The sequence below is a fragment of the Phoxinus phoxinus genome, assembly GCF_949152265.1.
Source record: "Phoxinus phoxinus genome assembly, chromosome: 11".
In the NCBI taxonomy this organism is placed as follows: domain Eukaryota; kingdom Metazoa; phylum Chordata; class Actinopteri; order Cypriniformes; family Leuciscidae; genus Phoxinus; species Phoxinus phoxinus.
The window spans coordinates 29,793,664-29,812,474 of record NC_136886.1 but is presented as its reverse complement, the minus strand read 5'-3'; the positions used below and the strand labels follow the sequence as shown (position 1 = coordinate 29,812,474).

Here is an 18,811-nt window from a genome sequence, read left to right as displayed (position 1 = left end):
TGCTTTAAGACAAACCATGTGCAAATTCATAGTCAACACCGTTGCTGAATATTTTGTCCTTATAACGGCTGCAGTGAACCAAAGACAGTCTCAAAAACACGGTTTGAAATCACTGGTGTTTCTAGCGTCACAAACTACCTTGTAACCAATCAGATCAACGTGTGATCGTCAAGGAGTGGATCTCTGAGCTGGTATGAGTGAGTGGGGGTAGGGCTCATTTGCATATTCATAGAACATGAAGCACTATTTAGTACACAAATGAAGCAAGTGTTTAGAGTTACATTCAAGCTGCTTTAAGGTATGAAGAATGTTTTTTTTCAATAATTTTTTTTTAAATATGTCATTTTGGTGAGTAAAGATGAGTTTTAAGTGATACATTTATCGACTAAAGGGGGACTTTAAGACTTATTAACTTTGCACTTCAAATCATTTATCTTGTTTAAAAATACTAAACAATGAAGATTAAGAATATTTAAAAAAAAATGTAAACTGTAAAAATGAATTTCGACTACATATCAGTAAAGCACAGCAAAAAAATAAAACAATTACCAAGTGAGACTGAACCTAATCAGGACACCGAGAGGTACTCCACCCAGAGGAAGAAAATAAAACAGAAAGAGAGAGAGAGAGAGTGGAGGGGGTTATGAAGCAATGAAATGCTGAGATTAGGACCGCAGGAAATCTCTCTCTCTCTCTGTCTGCCTTTCTCTCAGCCTCTGTACCTCCTTCTGAGCCCCTCCTCTCATGTTGACATGGTTTCATTTGAATGTCTCTCTAAATACACCACTTTTGCCCCTTGAGCTCTCAGTTGTACTTCTGATCTGTTAACATGCTCATCTGCAGGTGACAGGTGAATTAGCTGCTGCTTTCTGATCGCCTCTACGCACCTGAGCAACGGGGAACAACAGGGGAAAAGCACAAGCTTGTGGATTTTCAAGACTTTGATTACAACTTTCAGAAATATTTTGGCTAAACTGCTTGTTAATAATTAGCATTTAAGTGGATGAGGAAGGACTTTCTTGGGAAAGTTTCTTTCTTTCTTTAGTGTGTATCGAGAAGTTATACCCAGTGTTTGCTCTTCGTACATTGTGAATTTTTAAAACAACTTTATAAGTAGCTCATGTTCACTGGTGTTGAGCTGATTCCTTAATCAAAATTATACAATGAGGGACAGACTCCATTCTGGACAGTTCAGGGAACAAAGAATACAGGACCTAAAGGCATCTTGACTATAGGGGATAACTTTGGACCATTTTCGAACTTTGGACCACTTTTTTTTTTTTTTTTGGCCAATCAAAAGTTTGTAAGAACTTTTTTTTTATCAGCAAATCAACTATCTAATGGAAGGACAGCACAACTTGGTGCCTTCATTGTGGCTACTTGCACTGCAGTGGTGTCTGCTGCTTCTACCACTGACAGAAAGTGTGACCGTCGTGCCATGGAAACCCTGTACAGGTGAGATTCATGCGGTACATTTTTTCAATGCACTAGTTGAATAATGTTCATTTATCATGAACTAGTCTTTAAGAATACTCATTGAGTCCTCGTGCTACAAGCTGTTTATCAGCAGGCACCAAGATAAAAGTGATTTCCTCTGTAATAAAATTCTTCAGATTAGATCAGGTCCAGATATTAAAGGTCTTGAATGAGACTTTACATCCTGAATCTGAATGTTTATTGTGTGTATAACTATGGGCATTTTTGTTTTATTTATATATAAAATATTATATATGTGCTTAGGTGTGTGTGCATCATAGAAGAATTCTGTCATAATGCCATTTTTTAAGTGTCTGAACCAACATTCATGTAATTCTCGCATATTTGTGGTGAAAACAACGATGGAAATGATTTATTCATTTATATGATGATTTATTATATAGTATATATGATATACTCCTTTGCCTTGCTTTGATTAACTTCATAGCTTGAATGTTATTTATGTAATTACTTCCAATTACATCATATTTTTACACTTTTCCTATAATTACGAAGTTACAACTTGATTGGAAATGAAATGCAAAAAAGCCAGATTTTTCTCACACATCACGTCCAACCAAATGTAAATTTTTTCATGAGGTGGCAATTTTGTATGAATTTGAACTGCACAAAAAATAATGAATTTTAGACAAAGGTAAGCATAAAAGTCCTCCCCTAACCTCACCCTTAAACATAACTGCCACTGGGATGAAAGCAGATCATACAAAATTGTACGACTGCGAGTCCAAATTAGCCACCAATTCGCCAAAACGTAAAATAATTAGGAATTCCCATGAGATTGTGTTGCAATGTCTCATTTTGTATCTCTGCATGTTTTCACTGACAAACTTGAAAATGACACTGCTGAACACTGAAAAACATGGTCATGTGTCATGCTGACCAGCACAATGTCACTTAATAGAAGAAAAAAAAAAATGTGAAGACGTAACACACAGCCACACAAATGCATTCACAAGGCTGGGGATGTTGCTATGCTGTTGCCAGCTTGGTCTCTACAATGGAAAAATGTAAACTCTTCCCAATCCCGGCGACATCCCTCAGGCTTAAATTCCCCAATTTTCATTCCACGGAGGCAATTACATTAGATACCAATGCAAAAGAAATGAGAACATGAAAAATGCTAATATAAAAAAAGATTTTACTAGTAGGATACCCTTTTTATAAAGTAAATTCCTTAAGTGGTATTTTAAAATATTGCTTTTGTATGTCAAGAACGCACAATCTAAATGGTCCATAATTAGGGCAATGAGCTCAGCTAAAGGACTGTTATTACAATAGAAGCTGTAAATACCACAATAATGTGGATGAACCAAAGAATGCTGGGAATGTTTAGGGAATTGCAGTTCTGTCACTGAACATCTATAACATCTCTTTGTCATCAGTGTGTATCCTCATTTGAAGCATATTATTTATGTGCATCGGCGCCCTCCTAAACATTTACTTGTAGTTGGAAAATTGAGTTTCCAAGAGTATCAGTTGCAAGTTCATGTATGCTGTCATATATGCTCATGTCACTTTGCATATTTAGATTAAGACTATGTATACTATTGAGGAAAACAAAGGGCATATGAAGTCATAGACTTGGGCTGCTAATAAAAACATTACTTGAGCCCTATTTAAAAAAAATGTAAACAGTGTATGAATGACAGTAAAAGTTCAGGGTTTTGTAAAATCTGTGAACCAGGAAGAGCTGGTATATGCTGTCTGCCCCTCTCTGTATATTTTGCATGGAAGGCAATTTGCATACTTTAGTTAATGAACTAGGCTATATCAAGAGCTATTCTCATCTGCAGATGCAAAAATGCACCCCCAAGTATTCAGATTCTAAGACACATGTATGAATTTCATTGCATTAAATAGCAATGTATAAAACAAAATGTTATTTATTTTAAAATCACAAAATCAAAGGCCCTTTTTACACCTGGTATAAAGACGTGTTTTGGTCAATTGGATCACAAGTAGACGAGGGAGACACATTCCCGTTTACACCTGGTGTTTCAATCCGTCTCATTTGTCCACTTTCAAGCACTTCTGTCCTGATTTCTTCAGGAGAGGGTCTATGGGCGGCTAAATATGGATTTTTTTCAGATCTTTTCATCTAATGGACAAAATCTGCTTGCGTAATTTACACATGAACGCCCCCACCCGGAGACGACGGAAAAACATACGAAGAAAATTAGCTTTCGTTTCTGCTCTGACAGTCGCAAGACCAGGACGAACGTGGTGAGTGTGTGTTAGAAATCAGGAATGGTGAGAGAACATTGTGCTTGGTATGTTTTTCCTCTTCAAACCAAACTTGGGTCTTCAGCCAACAAAGTTTAAATCCCGCCTGACTAGCGCACTTCCCATAATGTTTATGCATTAAGTCTGTAGGCGGCAAGTAGATTGTCTTTTGTGGCTGTTCGAACTCATTCGACCACATGAGTGTTTGCACAGTGAAAGCAATCTCGAATGCATTTTCGACTACCTCTGGAAGTCGACGAAAGTGGACAAGCTCAAAACGTTTTAGACCTTGTTTACACCTATATTTTGCATTGTCCACTTGTGATCCGATCGACCAAAACGCATCTTAATTGCCTGAACAAGGCCAAAATGAACAATTCTTATTCTTATCCTGTAACATGAGATCACAGCCATAGCAAACCACAACCATCCAATCAATTCCCCATGCATGGACAAAATCATTCCCGTCCTACATTTATTGCATGAGAAGTCGTTTCACTCAGATACATGGTACGTCACTCGCAACAGGAAAGAAAAGACTATCATAACTTACTATTCGGGCCGACTTTAAAGTAGATAGCACAAGACACAAGCACACTTTTCAAGCATGCCATTTCACAAAAAAAGATATTTGTTTCCTAGTTTTTAATGATACAACTACTGGTCAAAACGAACAATTTCGGACACTTACTGATTATAAAACTTAATAGAAGGTAGCATTCCCTATCCATTAGAAATCTACGCATTAGCATTCCCATTCTCAATGACAGTTATTTGGCTGGCGTGGACAACATTGGAAGTATGCAACCTGCTTGCTCCCATCTTCACTCATGGAGCTCAGTTCTGGCCATACTGTATGAGTTTTTGAACCAATCACCTGGAAAATCAGTCATAATTACCACCACCGGAAAAATGACGTCCTGACATTTCTGAATGGCATCACAAGAACACACCCAAACCCTTGACTAGCAACTAGCAAGTTACAAAGCATACTCCACTCCAAGTCCACACCAAAGGGAGTTATTCTCTATATCAGTGAACACTGTTTCCAAACTCCCTGAAATGTCTTCAGTTTTCTTCTGGGAGCGTGCACATTACAATATTCCTAATTATTCCCACCCAAGGTATACACAAAAAAGGGAACAAGGCCTGGCTGAGTTGTGTTATTAGTGTGCTATAACTTGCCGTTATGCGAAGGGGGGTGATTTTACAGAATCAAGCTTGAAGCTTTTGACCAGTCACACCACATTGTTCCAGCTGACCAATCAGAGCACATTGTGCTTTTTGAAAGGAGGGGCGTCATAGATACAGGAACTAAAAAGCGTTACTGGCAGACTGGGAAGAGAGGCGCTACAAAAGTGTAAAATATATGTTTTTTGAACATTCAAGCATGAAAACCTATTCTAGTAGAACCCATAAACAAAATTAAGACTTTGTAAAAGACCATAATAGGTAATCTTTAAGGTCCCTATAAATAAATAATGTTGCCTATTGAATGATCCTAGAGGGTGTAGTTACACAGAAAGAGTTACTAACTAAACCATGCTAATCAACCAAAACTTGTTTCCTCAACTTCACTCTTTAATATGTGTCATCTTCCTCTACAGATCTCCATCCAGTGGACTTGCTGTCTCGGGTGCTGCCCCATAACGGAGAGGCTCTGGCTGGGGTCCGTATGGTGCAGGAGGGAGGTGCTCGTGGAGTCAAGCTCTTCAAACCTACGCAGGCACTCACCTTTCCATCTTCTCAGCTCTTTATTAACTGTGCTCACTTCCCTGCAGAATTCTCCATAGTGGCCACTCTGAAAGTGCCTCAAACCAGAGTGAAGGTAAGCTTACTGACATTGACATTTAATGCCAGAATTGCTTGTGTCAAGAGATGCTCATGTCCAGTTTAATCATTTTAGAAAGTCTCAGAAATTGCTAATTTCCTCTTTGAGAATAGCAATTTTAGTTCAAGCAGGGTTAATCTCTGGTGTATTATATTGGGGTTCTTTTTTGACTCATCAGAGTGTTTCAGTGATAGAGTGTTTTATAGGCCAACCACGAAGTTAGCATCACTTTGGTTCTCTCAACAAAAAAACAGTAAGATTTTTCCACTGACTTTTGGATTATTGCAGAAAATAAGCTCTGTGACCAAAAAAGTTATGAGTCTTACAAGTTTTGTTCATTATGATAATCTTCACAAATTAACCAAAATGTTATGACTTTTGAAGCCTAAATACAATAGCCAGAAGTAAAAAGCTAAACGTACTGTAGGCTACAAACCGACTACACCAAGGTCGCATGACTTCAATCTCACCACCATTAAGCTTCCGACAACTATTTACAATACATTTACAATGATAGTTTGAGATTGAGTAGTTTTATTTTCATTTTTATAGATATAGCGCTTATAAACACAACGAGTCAGTAAAAGCGGACTAGTGATGAGTAAATGAGTCCTCGACAACCTCTATAGTCCCAATGAGGGGCCGTTTACACAACACTGTTTTCAACTAAGCTGAAAACTTTTTGTTTTGACCGTTCATATACATGACGACATCATATTGGGGACCTGAACTTTTGAAAATGGGTTTCAAAGTGCAAGTTTTTGAAAACGATACCATTATTGTCTCTGTGTAAACTACAAAAATGCAAATTTGTGAAAGCGGTGACATCATGCACATGCATATTACGTGTTCAGTCTAGGCGCGTAGTGTTTCTTTACAAAGTGACATCGTCAACTACTGGCCTGGCAGCATAATACAGTGCTTTTAGTCGTTTTCACTGATCCGTGTGAAAGGGGTTCATTTTGATAACGTTATCTGTACACGAAAAACACAAAAGGAAAAACTTTTCTTTTTTTAGTACATCGTTGTTGTGTAAACGTACCCTTAGCCACTTTTTAACAACTGCTATTCAGGACAAGTGAAAGCTTCACAAGTTGTAGAATAAAAAGTGAAAATATCTTACACTTGTATCAACCACAGACCTTATTTCAGGCATTTAACAACAACAACAAAAAAACATAAAAAACAAACAATTGGCTAAATGCTTGTTTTGGTTTTGGCCTACAAGGGTCAGAAAGAGGGTAAGTAATGGTTATGATATAAAATTGACCCAAATGAATGACAACCTAAACCTGACTGTCCTTACTTTATCTCTGGACTCACTCTGTCTTTCAGAAGAATGAGTACTTGTTTGCTGTGGTGAAGGAAGATGTCGATCAACTCCTGCTCGGCCTGCGTTTCTCTAAAAATAAAGTCCATCTCATCTATCGGGGCTCAATGGGCAGGGAGCGTCTCAGCTTTAAAAGAATCCGCCTGGCGGACAACCACTGGCACAGCATGGTATTAGCTATCAGTGGCCACCATGCCACCCTCACCCTGGACTGCGGCATCCCACTGGAACTGTGAGTCTGTAAAGGCAGTAGAAAGACCCTATTACCTTTTAGGTATTCACTACAGGATTTAAGCATTTATGACCTCAAAGTTACATTTTGGACAATATACGATTAAAATACGATTTTCTTGTCCAAAATTATTGCAATGAATTCTTAAACAATTAGCTGCAAATTAAGTGTATGGGTGGCATTTAGAACATTAAAGCGCCTGACATTTGTTATTTCTAGGGGTGGGATCTTTTTAACCATAAAATAGAAGAGATTCAGAAACAAAACATAATGTTGCAGTTCAAAGTTGAGTCCTGTGAGTAATGTACTTCCACTGATGGGTTCCAGGGTCCATAAACAGCCGTTCCCCTCTGATCTCAGCACCGATGGCTCCAGGTTCCACATTGGAAGTCGAAGGAAGTGGAAAGGCCTGTTCTCTGTGAGCTTTGTATTCTCATATTGCTAATTATATTGCTTAAAATGTAAAATATATTGGCATACACACAAACATACCTGTTTGGTCAGAGGATGATCTGTCTTCTTTCTTAAGGGTTTACTGCGCCAGCTCGTCCTTTTACCTGGATCGGACGCGACGTCACGTGTTTGCCCCTCCTCCAAACCGTCACTGGTTGAGCTTTCTGTCCCTACAATTCTGTCAAACTTGCCAGTGAAATCCCACATGAATGATGTCCTGCTCCCTCCATATGGTAAAACGAAATGTTTAAATTCAAATGATTTTAAGGTTGAATTAAAAGGAATCTAATTTTTTTTAAATTCCAAAGATATGACTGTCGTGCAAAAGGAAAAATTTTAAACAATTAAAAAAATTGTAAAAATCACTGAAGAGTGACTTCTCTAAAGTATGCTTAAAGGAATAGTTCACATCAAAATGTAAATTCTGTCATCATGACATTTACACACCCTCAAGTTGTTCCAAACCTGTATGAATTTCTTTCTTCTGCTGAACACAAAAGAAGATATTTTGAAGAATGTCAGTAACCAAACAGTTGATGGACCACATTGACTTCCATAGTATTTTTTTTTCCTACTGTGAAGGTCAATGGGGTCCATCAACTGTTACTGACATTCTTCAAAATATCTTCTTGCAGAAGAAATAATTTATACAGGTTTGGAACAACTTGAGGGTGAGTAAATGATGACAGAATTTTTATTTTGAAGTTAACTACTTTTTTGAAGCTTGACATCCCCAGTTCCCAGTTTGTATTACATGTTATTATATTGGAAAGAATATCTAATGTATTGTATACAAAAGGATATCTGTGTTTCACGGAAGAAATATATATATATATATATAAATATAATCTTAAAGTATATATATATATATAAATATAAGAGTTAAAACTGAGATGCTTAATGGAAAATAGGCTGGTTAAACATCATACCAATATAGCCAATGTTAACACAGAGTTACAATGAACCATTACAAAACAATTATTTTATCATGACTGGAGCCATCTACAACATTTTGAGGAAAAGAACAGATCTATGGTGCTAAAGACGGCACTGATGACATATCGCCCATGGTCAGATTGAGTTATCATCCCAAACTAAACATCTGACACTTGTTTCGCTCTGAAAAGGAAAACAGAGGCTATGCCGCTCGCAGTGAGAGCTGTCAGTGATTGAGTGTGTGCTGGTGATGAGGGGGTTTATGCTGGCACACATCTCGGGCATGACAAACAATACTGTGTTTATATAATTTGTATTGACAATTTAAATTAGCTAATGGCAACTTTGATCTAGATTATACACCTTGGTTAATACTTTTACAACCTCACAGTCTGAGACATTGTTTTGCACTTTACGTCTGTGATGAGATAGCAGGGATTTTGTTTATTGTTTCATATCCATATTCTTTTGATAAAGTAGATCCATTACAAATAGTCATCCAATTTCATTAACACATCAAAAACGTATATATTGTACAAATCCAGTAATCACAGATTTCTTCAAATACTATATATTTTAATGTAATTCAAAAATAAATATTACTTTAAGCATATTTTCTCAGTATGTGTGCTTGAACTTTTGCATTCTCTCGTCAATGTACAGAGACGGAGGTCCGTGTGACTGTGGGGTCTAAACCAGCATGCACTGGGGCAGAGCAGGGACAACTCTGGTTTGACACTCTTAAAAAGGGCCTCTTCCTGTGTGATGGTGCACACTGGCACTCTATGCTGCAAGGTAGGAAGACTGAAGAAATAAAGAATAATGGATTTTTTTTAAACTTACAAAATATTTTATTTTAACTTTAAGATTATGATCTGTCAAGTCAAATTTATTTCTATCTCACTTTTCACAATCAACACTGTTTCTAAACAGCTTTACAGAGAACCTTGATGTAAATGTTTATAATATTTTAATATCCTTATGCCTTATAGTAGCTAGATTAAAGCTGGGCGATAATATAGTTTACATTTTGTGATAATACAAGCAATTGAGATATGCTAAAAGTATGTATCGCCCGATATACGGTATGAATTTGAATAAAGTGGGACATGCTGACCGATAATATAGTTCACATTTTGCCATGAAAGTAAAAAAATCAGGCAGTTAAGATAATGCTATAGTATATTCCGCTTTACCCGAGTGTGCTGCATGTATGTGAATAAAGTTGGATATAATATACATCCAACTTTATACGTTATATAGAGCTGTGCGATAATACAGTTTACATTTTTGTGATGATTTAAATAATCAAGCAGCCACAGTTTGCCATTTTAATTTACAAAATCATGTCATATTTACAATTAAAATGCAATAAATTCCAGAACCTAGTATTATTCATAACAATATAAGCATAATCGATCAGTTCCTTAATGAAAAAGTACTGTTGCATTGGAGATGGCATCAGAGGGTAATACCATGGTACATCATGATCACCATGACCGAAACCCTGGTACTGTTCTTTTTTTGGTTGTTTTTGTGCACTTTTTTTGTTTGCTATGCCAGCTGAAGTACCTCAGTAATTGTTTTTTTAACACTGCTCAATTTACAGATAAAGACAGACTAGACTATGTAGATGATTACCAGGACCTCTACACCACCTCAGAGACTCAGGACATCGAGCTTTTCCAGATCCCCTCTGTTGGGATGTTTGCTGCTATGGCTCATCGGGCCACCAAACCAGGCTCTGCCATCTACCGCTGGACCCATGGCCACTTCCAGCTCTACCAGAACATCAGCACCTTTAAGGCCCAGGCATGGAAGCAATTCACGATAGGGAGGAAGGTGAGAAAGATAATAATCATTGTTGGGGAAAGTAAATGCATTAAAAGTAAAAAGTAAAAAGTAAAAAAAGTTGTATTTTTGGCAAATGTAAAGGCCCTTTCACACCAAAAGTGAAATAAATAAGCCTCAGACTAAAGGAAATACAAATTCATGCCTGTACAGTGGAGGCGCAGCTCAGACAAACCTCTCAGCTGCGCTGCCATTCTGAAATTGCAGAAGAATAGGATGCAAGAGAAGATTTATTTTTCTTCATTTTTGCTTATTAGTATTAAAAAGGGGCAGCAAAGACATTGGTTAATAAAGCTGTATTTATTCATTTCGAGTAATACTGAATCTGTTTTTGTGCAAGTGAGATGAGTAAATGCATGCTCCCAGTCTAGAAAATCAATAGGCATCATGTTCACACAGCGGACACGTCAACGCCTCTGCACTTTCTCCCGATTTCTCTCAATATGGAGACAGGAGAGCTATCAGTCACTAACTGGGAAAGCAAAGTAACTTAGCAATTTAAAAGTAATGCTTTACTTAACTAGTTACTTGAAAAAGTAATCTGATTATGTAACTTGTATTACTTGTAATGCGTTACCCTCCATACTGATAATAATGTTGTGAAAGGCTAGAACTTTCAAGTGCCACAAGTATCAAATAAAAAGTTTATTTTCCAGACACATTGAAATGATTAAAGTCTGTATGAAACGGAAGTTGCAATAGCCAATTTTCTTCCCTATTGTGATATACTACCGGACTCTTATTCATTTGTACAGAGAGTCTGGCCTCTCTCCATTGACAAGCGTTAACTTCCTTGAAGGCGGGTACTCTGTTGAAGTTTAAAAGTAATGGATCTGCCCAGAGCTACTCTTGATCTGCCATAACCAATTGCTAGCGTTTGGTTGTGACGAAACTTCATCTTAAACTAGCGCACGAGCTCAACGTCGTCATTCTCAGCCACTCCTTCTGTTCGCTGATTGGACCGGTAAAAAATTGACCAGAGAAAACCCAAGAATATACCGCAAACCCAGATGACGTACTAAAATGGAAATTGAATGGAAGTACGTAGGAGGGCGGAGCCAGGCTAACGTATACATACAAATAAAACGGCTTTTGGAATGAGAGAAAATGTTGGGCGTCCATCGGGAATTGATTGGATCGTAGGAAATTGGGCGTTGCTAACTAAATGGAGTTAGTATTTGGAAAATATTTAGTCCAACTTCCGGCGTGACATACGTCTTTTAAACGAGAACAGACGTTTGGAGGGGGAGGGGAGGTTTTTGATTAAAGATTACGAGTACACATGAACTAAAAAAATAATAATAATGATGATGTGCACTGATAAATCATTTATATGAAATATTAATATTTGAAAAACCTTGGTTAACCAAATAAAAATACAAGTTTAACCAACATGTAATACAAAACAGGAAATTGTATCGTGTCAAGGAGAGTACTTTTATTTTAAAAAATAGACTAGTCTATTTTAAAAATAGACACTTTGATTTTTAAATCTAGTCTAATTAGTTTGAATATTAAGCTTACACATCTTAAAGTCACCATGAAATCAAAATGGACAATTCATATTTTCATCACAATTCGTTTCTCATAAATTGCGTACTGCACCTAAACATGCAAAGGTTGTACAGTGCAGCTGTAGAGAGCAGTGATTGACACTTCATTAGGAAAGAATTACTGGCAGAAAAAGCCTGAGGTGAAATGTCAATGGGGGGCGGGTGAGAAGTGAGAAGCTTCATTCAGATACAGTAGACAGGGTTCAGGACCATAAGTGTGATCTGAATGTTTTCCACTCAATCATGCACAGATCCACAGAGAACAGACTTTACACTGCACTTGATGTGTTTTGATGTGGTGTTCCTTACACTCAGTGCAAACATACGCAATAACTTTAAATCACTGGTGTAGTCAATCACAGAAATTAATTTAGTCTGATGATCTTTCCCTTCCCTGAATGAATCATTTATACACATCTGTCTGTCTGCAGTATAGTTGTTTAGTCTTAATTATATCACACAGATCTTGAATTATAAAGAATAGGAAGTAATAAAAGTTCTTTGTTGAAACCTGCAGCTCCTTACAACTATCATTATCGTTACTGTAAATCATGGAGCCTGTATTTGTATCATTTAAATCATCACTAAACTCGTCGCCTGAGTGAAATTATGACTCATACTATATATGATACAGTATATATCTACCGCCTGATCTTCACACTGTTCTAAATTTAGCGAGCTGGAATCGTGATAGCCAAACGACAGACTGACTGATAAGTGTAACTTTATCTCTGTTTGTCTGTATCAAGCTCATTTATCACTGTGTGTTGTATGTGTGCCAGATGTTCTTGGCGGTGTCGAACTCCGTGGGCCCAGCGGACGGAAAGCAAGAGCTGTCTGTGATCTATAGGTGGAGTAATAAGAGGCTGAAGTTTTTGAGATATCAGACCCTGGAGACGCACAGCGCTCGTGACTGGGAAGCCTTTCATATTAATAATGAAGCTTTTTTGGCTGTGGCCAATCACCGAACAGGTTGGTCATATAATGGTGTGGGGCTGAATCAAGATATTAATATCATCAATAGACTTGTACATACATCACCGGTCAAAAGTTTGGAGTATCTTATGCTCACCAAGGCTTTTATTTGATCCAAAATGCTGTAAAAACAGTAATATTATTAAACGAGTTCAATTTAAAATAACTTTTTATAAATTCCTGCGATTTTCGGCATCATTACTTCAGTCTTCAGTGTCACATGAAGACATAATCCTTCAGAAATCATTCTAATATTTGATGCTCAATTATTGTTGCTCATTATCAAAATTAATATTTTGTGAAAACAGTGATCAGTTTTTTTCAGGAATCTTTGATGAATAGAAAGTTTAGAAGAAGAGCATTTATTTGATATAGAAATCTTTTGTAACATTGTAAATGTATTTTCAATCGATTATTGCATCCTTGCTCTGAATAAAAGTATTCATTCATTTCTTTCTTTTTTGTAATCATACTTGCATCAAAGTATTGAATTACAGTGCATCACGGTTTACACAAAAATATGAAGCCGTGCAACTGTTTTCAACAGTGATAATAATAAGAAATGTTTCTTGAGCAGCAAATCAGCATATTAGAATGATTTCTGAAAATTCAGCATTACGATCACATGAACAAAGTACATTTTAAATTTATTCAAATAGAAAACAGAAATCATAATTAATCCAAACTTTTGTCCTAAAATACTGATAAATTCCCCCCAAGCCAGAAAAGTTAACCCACGAATGAAAATGAATGCCCATCATCATGCCATTCAGTTCAGTAAATGGTTTCAGCATTTCATTTGGTTAGTTACTGCTCTTAAAACAGGTGGCAGTTGTGAGAATAGTTTTATCTTTTATCTTAAACCCCTATATTATGTACCTGTCATCCCTTTTAGATAACGGGAATCACAACATTAACAGTGTCGTTTATAAGTGGAACCCAGGCACCAAGACGTTTGAGGTGAACCAGACCATCTCGACATCAGGAGCATATGACTGGGAGTTTTTCACTGTAGGGCCCTACCACTTCCTAGCAGTGGCCAATGCATTTGATGGCATCTCCACCCAAACGGATTCATCCATCTATATCTGGCTTGGTGGAGCCTTTCAGCTCTTTCAGACTATAAGGGTGAGTTTAGGAACATATAGCATAATTTCAAAATGCCTGTGATGGACATAAGGCCCTGATACTTGCTGATGGCTTGGATCAAATCAATTGGATCATTATGAAACTTAGAAGTGGCTTTTGAATGGAAACACTGATGCGAATTAGGTACATTTTTATCCTGAGTTACACATTAAGAAAAATAGTACGGGTAAATTATGTGGAAAATCATGACACAAATGAAAAAAAGTTGAATGAAGGACTCATGTAGGTGTTTCCCAGCTGCAGCATGTTATTTTACATTTACCTGACACCTGTTCTCACTCAATGTCCTCGGGGCATCTGTGGTATCGCTGGGGTTGTTAAGTATAGGGGGAACTAAAGCTTTAACCGCCGTAAAAGACCCCGAAGAGATTTACTGCTTGAAATCTTGTTGTCACAAACTTTCATTCATCACTGCAATTTATTTGACTAAATAAATCATGATTTTGTTGAATGTCGCTGCCTTAAATGTTTAAGTACAATCAACTTGGATGTTTAAGTAATTTCAAGTCAAATTACATTAAACTGACTTAAAAACAATGAGTTGAGTCGTGTATAACTTATAAAAAAAAAGTTGAAAATTGCTTAACTTATTTTGACGAGTTGAAGCAATGTAACACATGTTGTCATAACTTATTTAGGCTACCATACATTTTTTTTTACAGTGTATTTATAGGAAAAATACATTCATCTTTTTTGCAAAAAAGAGATATAAATAAAGTCTGTTCATGGGTATTGGGATTGGTAAGGTGATTTCTGATAAATACCACTTAAAGGAACAGCTGACCCAACAATTTAGTAATTTACTCAGTTTCGGGTCATTATTATATATAATAGCCCCATTTTATTTTCTTCCTCTTTGTGTAAAGAGCTTACACAATGTTGGAGCAACTCTTTTTCCATACAATGGAAGTGAATGGCGAAGCTCCAAAATATAAGATCTACCAAGCTTTAAAATGAATAAAAGTAGTCGAATTGGAGCTTGGTAATATAAATCACCATCCACTTTCTTTCTATGAAAAATAGCATCTCGGACAGCCAGCCCCACAAACAAATGACCAAAAATTTGCAATCGGAAGTCAGATAAAAAAGTAATGGCTGCTTTCATACAAAACTATAAAAGTGTTAAACATTTTCAATCACTGTTGAATTCGCTCTAAATCACTTATCCAATGTACATGTCAACAGACTTAACGAGGCAGACTCACCGCGTGTGATGTTGTCAGCCGTTTCAGATGGGAATTTCCCTGTGTGCAGATGTGTTTTACTGGGGAATAAAGAACAAGAAGAGTTTTTTTTGTTAATATCAAGCGTTTAGATGATGTTACACTATAATTAAATTCTTGAGATCTTACCGTCTGACAAAATCAAAGTTATAAATGTGATATGGATCTCGTGAAGTTATCGATGCAGTCAGTGTGAATTCAGCAGGACCGTGTTTCTCAAAAATGGAACAGACATTACAATGGTTTAAACTTATGAAGAATACAGTTAAGTGTTTGCATCAGGTTATGGAAATACTTCTGCATGATCTATATTCGTTTGGAGGTTTAGCCTCGACTTGATATAAGAATTAGCGTAGGCAGCCTTTTACCTTAACCTATTTTTTTGAGAGACAACAATAAAAGCCATATCAGCCTGAGTGCTTTGGGAAAACTTTTTTTGTTAACACTTTACAATAAGGTTCCATTTGTTCAAATTAGTTAACAACATTAGTAGCTACATTAACTTTGGTAGTTCATTTCAAAATAATACATTGTTAAAATTAAAAGTTGATTTTAGATACAGATTAAGAGCTAACATGAACTAACAATGAGCAGTTGCATTTTTATTAACTAACTTTAACAAAGATTAATAAATATTGTAACAAATTAATTGTTCATTGTTACTTAATGTTGGTTGATGCATTATTAATAGGGGCTGTTAACATGACACCCTTTTAACTAAAAACAGAAAACTTTTAATGCATTTTGGCCATTCATTTAAACAACAACAACGTTTTGGGGGCCTGAAAACAAAAACTTTGGAAAACAGGTTTCAAAGTGCACGTTTTTGAAAGCGATACTGTTATTGTCTCCGTGTAGACTACAAAAATACACAATTTTGAAAACAGTGATGTCATGCGCATGCGTTCAGTCTATATGCGTGTAGTTTTTCTTAAAGTGACATCGCAAATCACTGGCCTGGCAGAATAATACAGCGTTTTTAATCGTTTTCGTGGATCCGTGTGAACAGGGATTGATAACCGAAAAACACAATGGAAAAACATGTAAACGTACCTTGATGGGACCTCATTGTAAAGTGTTACCCTTATTATTATTACTACCAAGCCCAATCTATCTTTTTTTTTTTTTCAACATATATCTTTAATTTCTCTAGACATTTGGGGCTACAGACTGGGAAATGTTCCAGATTGGAAACCGAGTCTTCCTCGCTGTTGCCAATGGACACATGCTGTGTGAGAGAGGACCAAGCCTCTATACCATCAACTCAACTATATATGAACTTGATATGACAACCAAGATGTTCCTCAAGTTCCAAGACATTGTAACATACAGGTAAAGCCTGAACTATAAAAGATTTTTGGGGGTTGAGTGTCAATCATAATTCTCATCTTTTGACTTTATCTCCTCTTGTATGACAGTGCGGTGGACTGGGAATTCTTTTCGCTTGGAGATGAGCACTTTTTAGTTGTAGCCAACTCTTATGATGGATCGTCTTACTCTTTGAACAGTGTTATATACAGGTAATTATTTAAAATGTAAACATCATAAGTTCAAATGCATGCTGCATTACTTCAGACATTGAGATAAGTTCAGAGATAATAATACCGTGTTGAATATCTTACCTCTTTAAATTCCATCCTTCCTTACTTAAATGTAAAAGTTAAGACCCAACTAGTTAAAACCCCAAGTATGCCTACAAATTTCACTTAGGATTTCACTTTGGTTATGATCCATCTGCAAATGGCCATATAAATGTTCCTGAAATCTTATCAGGGTAATACTATAGTATACCAGTGTAAACTATACACTCCTAAAAATAAAAGGTTCTTTATTGACATGTACTGTATGGTTCCAAGGAACCTTTAAAGGGATAGTTCACCCAAAAATGAAAATTCTGTCATAATTTTCTCACCCTCAGGTTGTTCCAAACCCGTAAGACTTTCGTTCATCTTCAGAACACAAATGAAGTGATGAAATCGAAGAGATTTCTGTCCCTCCATTAACACACAACTAATTTGCCGCTTCATTAAGTTCATAAAGAGAGTGTTAAATGCTAAATTCAATCTGTTCATCATATAAAGTGATCGTGTCTCCTCAGAAAATTTGAACTAAACTGCACGATTCCATTTGTTTTACGATCTCTTTATGAACTTTTTGAAGCGTCAAAGTGGTAGTTGTGTAACTGTTAATGGAGGGACAGAAATCTCTCAGATTTAATCAAAAATATCTTCATTTGTGTTCCGAAGATGAACGAAAGTCTCACGGGTTTGGAAAGACATGAGGGTGAGTAATTGATGACAGAGTTTTCATTTTTGGGAAAACTATCCCTTAAACATCCATTGAACATTTCCATTCCACCAAAGGTTATTTTCTATTGGGGAAAAAAGTTTATTCTGTGGCAATGCTGCAAAATACACTTTTTTTAGAACCATTATTTTTAACAGTGTATAAAGACTATTGCAATAAATTGAGATTTTTTTCACTTTTATTGTTTTTGTCTCTGACAGATGGCAGGGATATGAGGGTTTTGTCCCTGTCCATCGGTTACCTACTATCGGATGCAGTGACTGGGAGTTCTTCACCTCAGCAGAGGGTTCATACTTGATGTACTCCAGTGCCAAAGCACCTCTTTCCAAAGTCTTCAAGCTAAGGATTCACTGAGGGCACAAACGGCTGTTCATCTTTTGCATATTTTGATAGAATTGAATAGTTTGCAATGACACTTTAATGGGAAACTTTTTAATGTCAGAGAAGTCAATCAAGCTGGCAGGAGGTGGAATCTGGAGTTTGATACTTTCTGAAGACTACCTCATCTGCATAAAAAAACTGTCAAGATGCGAGGGAAAAACTCAGTGGCGAATCTTAGCCTAATTGTGTTCAGTTTAAAATGATATTGTGGACTATTCTGTTTCAAGAAATGAACATTTGTGCACATTGAACATCCCTCAAATCCAGAAAGTTAAATGAGGGTGCAGAGCATTTAGACTCTGTGTAACTTCTATATACAATGGTTTAAAGATTATATCAATAATGTAAAATAGTGTAATAAATAATGTTATTTATATGTATAATATTTGTATTTTACCTCTTGTTCTTTGCACTACAACTAATTAATTTTACTTTATCAATAAACTGTATGCTCATGTTTCTGAGTTTCAAATATGATTTATGTATATTAGGCTGTTTATGTAACAACCAACCACTGATCTATCAAGATAACTGCATTGCTCATTCTAAACTACACAAAAGAGAAGAAAATACTATCGCAACTTCAGTTTCATGACTACTTGTTACATGATGATTACAAAAAAGCAATTTAAGTATTTGGAATTATTATACATTGAAATATATTATTATACATTACATTATTACACATATACAAATATACATAAAAATAAAATAAAAATAAAAACGCATATCAAAACATGAAATAGTTCACCCCAAAAATGAAAATTCTGTCATTTACTTACCCTCAAGTTGTTCCATCCAAGCCTGTACGACTTTCTTTCTAACACAAAATACGATATTTTGAAGAATATGAGTAACCAAAGTTGATGG

At 36.3% G+C, this 18,811-nt stretch overlaps 1 protein-coding gene across 3 annotated transcripts; it reads left to right on the top strand.

Annotated features, from left to right (window-relative positions):
• Positions 1-755: 755 nt before the first annotated feature.
• Positions 756-18,408, top strand: tspeara (thrombospondin-type laminin G domain and EAR repeats a). 3 transcript variants are annotated; one of them, XM_079628902.1, is made up of 13 exons: positions 756-1,455; positions 5,328-5,411; positions 5,502-5,548; positions 6,887-7,113; positions 7,441-7,531; positions 7,643-7,799; positions 9,166-9,297; positions 10,112-10,344; positions 12,689-12,878; positions 13,777-14,009; positions 16,407-16,585; positions 16,672-16,773; positions 17,761-18,408. In XM_079628902.1, exons 1-13 carry the CDS (start codon positions 1,341-1,343, stop codon positions 17,912-17,914), a joined length of 1,944 nt encoding a protein of 647 aa, XP_079485028.1. In that variant the 5' UTR covers positions 756-1,340; the 3' UTR covers positions 17,915-18,408. The 3 variants fall into 3 exon arrangements, with proteins under 3 accessions (XP_079485028.1, XP_079485027.1, XP_079485029.1); XM_079628901.1 differs by having other exon boundaries at positions 5,328-5,548; XM_079628903.1 differs by lacking the exon at positions 756-1,455 and adding an exon at positions 3,630-3,720 and having other exon boundaries at positions 5,328-5,548.
• Positions 18,409-18,811: the final 403 nt, after the last annotated feature.

Bases quoted from the DNA above. Each gene is read 5' to 3' on its own strand.
- tspeara (XM_079628901.1), top strand. From the start codon at position 1,341: ATGGAAGGACAGCACAACTTGGTGCCTTCATTGTGGCTACTTGCACTG. The intron at 1,456-5,327 runs GTGAGATTCATG...CTTCCTCTACAG, and splicing joins GCCATGGAAACCCTGTACAG to ATCTCCATCCAGTGGACTTG. The intron at 9,298-10,111 runs GTAGGAAGACTG...CTCAATTTACAG, and splicing joins CTGGCACTCTATGCTGCAAG to ATAAAGACAGACTAGACTAT.